At 38.0% G+C, this 4,488-nt stretch overlaps 1 protein-coding gene across 4 annotated transcripts in view; it reads right to left on the reverse strand.

Moving 5' to 3' along the window:
- LOC103476782 (SH3 and PX domain-containing protein 2A-like) overlaps window positions 1-4,488 on the reverse strand; it is a 52,864-nt gene that overhangs the window by 6,224 nt on the left and 42,152 nt on the right. For 3 of the 4 annotated variants that reach the window (XM_008429359.1, XM_008429357.1, XM_008429358.2), the window contains one exon: window positions 1,798-1,881. The exons of the other annotated variant lie outside the window; for it this stretch is intronic. In XM_008429359.1, coding sequence (XP_008427581.1) covers window positions 1,798-1,881 — 84 coding nt within the window. The remainder of the gene's footprint in view (window positions 1-1,797; window positions 1,882-4,488) is intronic. 4 annotated transcript variants of the gene reach the window in all.

Raw genomic sequence — 4,488 nt, forward strand, 5'->3', positions numbered from 1 at the left:
TATATATATATATATATAAGATGGAGGTGAAACACTCTCCATCTTTGGGGAGGCAAAAAGACTAATTTCAATGTACCTTTTTGCCCAGTTATTTACTACACTGACTATCTGCTATCTGTTGCAATGCCTCATAAATATTCATACACTTTGCCATGTTGTTGTGCCCACAAATCTGAAAAGTGTGGTGCTACTTTTAGTCATGCAAATATAGTTGAAACTTAGGGGGAAGTTTGTCCTCCAGCATGGTGACCCCAAACAGGGCTGCAATGGAATGGTTTTGATCAATGCACATTTATGTTTTAGACTGGCCTAGTCAAAGTCCAGACCTCAATCGTTTTAGACTGAATAGAAATGCATGCAACAATTTTTTTAGGTATCTATGAGAAACTTTAAAAACTATAGCATCACTGTGTTCACAGTTATGACCTACTTTGTGATCACAAAGTTGGTTGAGATGTGTAAAAATGTTCTAAAAAAATTCTAAGGATGTGAATACTTAAGGAAGGCACTACATCAATCATAACTCAACATAGGAAACACTATGAAATTATGTTAATCGTGACAGTTATCACTCTAATACTATATTTAGTGTCACACTGAGAGTACTGAACTGGAAAACGCAAAGCATAGGGGACAAAATCCCAGTGTCTACGGCCTTGTGACAGGAATCATCTCCTCAATCTGCACATAATAGCAAGCAAAGACATCAGGCTCATTTCTACATTCCCATGAGGCCAAGGGGCCGAGTAATATCGTTATTTCCTGTTATTATAGCAGTTCCTGTCTAAACAGATGGGGAGAGTTTAAAAGGGGGACCAGCAGATAAAAAGTACTTTTCTGTGCAACAATAGCAAATCTATTTATTTAAACCAACTTAATAGCCACTTCATAATTTTATATGCTTTATTCCTCTTTCATTCAGGACTTTAACCACATTGTGTTACACCCTGTGGACAGATGGGGAGACATTGCTTCAGTGTTTCCCAAAGAAAAAGCGTAGAGGGAAATTCTGAATCAGACTTCATCTTAACCGCAACATGCACTGCCTGCAACGGCGTTATAAATTATTCTTGCAGAGTCTGCAAAAAAGTATTTTTTTTTTTAGTCAACACATCAACATAGTCAACATCTCTTTCTATAACCCCAAGAGGAGCTCACACTGCCAAGAGCTAAACATAGGCCTTCCCTTTCCTTTCTTCTTTGTTCATAATCAAAAGACTGCGAAGGACAGGTATTAATGAGGTTTTTTGTTTATCAGTCAGTACTGGTAAATATCTGAACCACTGCAAGATAATTGCTTATTCTTGCTAAAGTCCATACTGGTTGCAAATCTACATACATGTTTAATTTCCTCATAAAATGTCAAATACAACTCTAAAATGCAGCCTAAGGCATTCCAAGGTCTATTATGTAACTACTTTCAGATGAGTGGGTAATGATTTTCTGCAAAACTCAGATTGCTAGTTTTGACTTACATCCGACGACTATAATATACAAGAATAATTTGAGCCTAGCATTAATACTTAATGCATGTTAAGGTGCTAATTTAAAATAACTGGTTCTTTTTACATGAGCACGGGTTAGTGGTCAGCTTTTGTGCATGGTGCTACATGATGAATGGGTTAAGTCGAGAGACAAAACAAGATGCAGAACAGAACAAATATGTGCATGTGGAGAGAGGAGCAAACTGAGTCATGTGATGAGAGACAATGAATGGAATGGTGTGAAAGAGAACAATAACCCAAAGGAAGGAAGGAGGAGAGGGAAGGAGACAACGGGTAATTTATCTCAGTTCACCTCGGCTCTGCTGCCGACTGATGACACCCCCCAGCGTCCATCTCCGGTCCAGCCTCTTCAGATGAGCCTTATGTCGCTTAGTAACTGACATATGAACGTGGTTACCAAACAAACAAACAAACATGGAGACATGAAGAGCAGGCGTAAACGTTACACAAACACACAGCACACAAATGACATGGGCCAGACCAGAGGAGGCCCGTTATTAGCTACGGAGAAGACATAAAAACAAGACAACAGTACAAACCATGATAAGCAGTTAGACGTGGGTGGATGGATGGATGGATGGAGCGATGGTTAGAAAGGAAGTGCTACAACCAATACATCTTTGCCCCAGCCACAGGATGTTGTTTAAATGGTTTTCTCATCCTGTTGTGTCTGAGCATATGGTGACCACATTGCTGATGCAGAAATGCAGATTAATTAAGAGAGCCAACAGAGTTCACCACCTGTTGGAGGGGTACAGCTGAAATGGTCCATAGTTGGCCTTTGTTATGTTGACGAAACAGGAGAAACCAAAATGATCTCTTCTACCTGGGTCACATACTAAACCAGATGATTTTTTTTCTTTGAAGACATTTTTCTTTTTTTTTTCCTTTTTTATTATTAAATAAAAGACAAGGCAGCATAGTGATGGATACGTTTATTAATGTAACAAATACTGTCTAGATGTTTGAAAAATCATAAAAATCAAAGCCTGCATCCCCTTTTAGGTCCACAATTTCGCTCATCATTTCCCACCTCTATCAGCGCAAACAGCATCAGGCTCAACCACAGGCATAAAATTCAAGTAGAGGTCGGACATTTTAAATGTTTCTGTGTCAAACAAGAGTTTTGAATTACAACCCAAAACCGATCTTCTCTTGCAGTAGACATAATAGATACAAAGATGGAAGAAAAACACTCTCCATCTTTGGGGAGGCATCTTTGACCACTCCTCTTTGCACAATCTCTGTCGATCATCCAGAGTCCTACATTTTGCCACGTGAACCACTAATACCTGTTGGTGCATACATAGCTAACAGCAAGGCTCATATAAGTACTTTACTGCCATCTAATGGTTTGAATTATACTAAATTATACCTCATCTACATAATTCTGCTAAAATTATAATTTTATGGCAATAAATCAAGAGGAGTTCACGGTGGTTTCTCGCCCTGGGGGCTCTGGAGGTGCAGGTAAATATATCCTTAGTGAGGACTTTGTGAATTTGGCTGCAATTTGGCTGAATATGGCTGCATATTATCTGGTTTGCTCAGATTTTATAGTCACAAATGTTGCTTAATTCTTCAGTAAATCAGATCCGTTCTGAATAGGTAAAAATGTTTTGAAGCCATTGTATGAAACCCATTGAGTTAAAAAAATAAATAAAAATCACAAACTCTTGTCTTTTTATATGGGGATTATATGCCAGTCCGTTTCTCCCAATACTATCCACTTGTTGCCTGGCAACTACTTGGAGGACAGAAATAGTTTGGCACATAACCCCCCTTCGTTTGCCAAACCGTCTTCTTACATTTCAGTTTTGAACAGTTCGAGCAGATGAAATTTGAGAAATGTAAAATTTCGTGCAGATTTGTTTGACATACCAATGCCAGCTGTTTGCTCCCCTGAAATCCAGTCTTTCCTTTGAGCTGTTGCTTAAACTGCTGTCCCACTTATTATGGCAACATTATGCGTCTTTCAATAGGGAAGCAGATCTATTGTCCAAAATAGTTTCAAAGGTATGGTACTGTGAGATTTGCTCCCCTACAGATTTCATCAGTTTCTGCATTTGTTTTGTCAGCCCTAAATGTTGGAAATCATTAAACAAATTTGGACAAATATAATCGGAGAACATTTGAAAAGCAGTTTTAAGATGATGATTTGATTAGATTTTTACATATGTATGTATCCCAACCAACCGGGCACTTTGTGAAAACATAATTGCCCCCTAGTAGCTTCTTGCTTGAGGGCAACAGGTGCCGTCAAGCATTTATGACAACTGGCAATGAGTCTTTTACATCATTGTGGAGGTATTTTGCCTCACTCTTCTTTGATGTATTGTTTTAATTCAACCACAGTGGAAAAGTCTGCTAAGCACCATGTTACAGCATCAAAAATGTCCGCTATTGACTAGACTCCATAAAAAAAACTTGATTTTTATATTTTTTAAAAATTACATTAAGGATTATTGTTCCATGACTCAAACTCTATTGAGCATAACTTCTCCTTCATGATTTTTTTAAACTAAATTATTGTATTTAACTCACTATAAATCCCACTTTCTTCATAGTTTGGCTGGTCCTGCAACTTAAAATTAGGTGCGACTTATTCTTTTTCCTCTTCATGATGCATTTTGAAATATGTGAGGGGGGGGAATACTTTTTCCACAGCACTGCATCTTATTTTCTTTCGTTTCTAGAACCCTTTCTAATATCTGTTTTCCAGAACTCTTTTTTTTTCTGCCACAACCGAGCTTCACAGATGGGTGAAGAACTGACAAAGGGGATCTTTATGAGATTCATGCCATTCCCATGACTGAGAAGACACATAAACACTAATTAAACTGACAGATTGTCCCTCCCCATCCCTCCAGCACAAAACTCAAATAACAACTTTTAGCTACCTCCAACTGAATGGAAAGAGTTGGCACAGACATGTTTGCACATTTGTAGTAAATAAACCTTGTTTTATCTTTATATATATATA

Source organism: Poecilia reticulata, linkage group LG15 (assembly GCF_000633615.1).
Source record: "Poecilia reticulata strain Guanapo linkage group LG15, Guppy_female_1.0+MT, whole genome shotgun sequence".
In the NCBI taxonomy this organism is placed as follows: domain Eukaryota; kingdom Metazoa; phylum Chordata; class Actinopteri; order Cyprinodontiformes; family Poeciliidae; genus Poecilia; species Poecilia reticulata.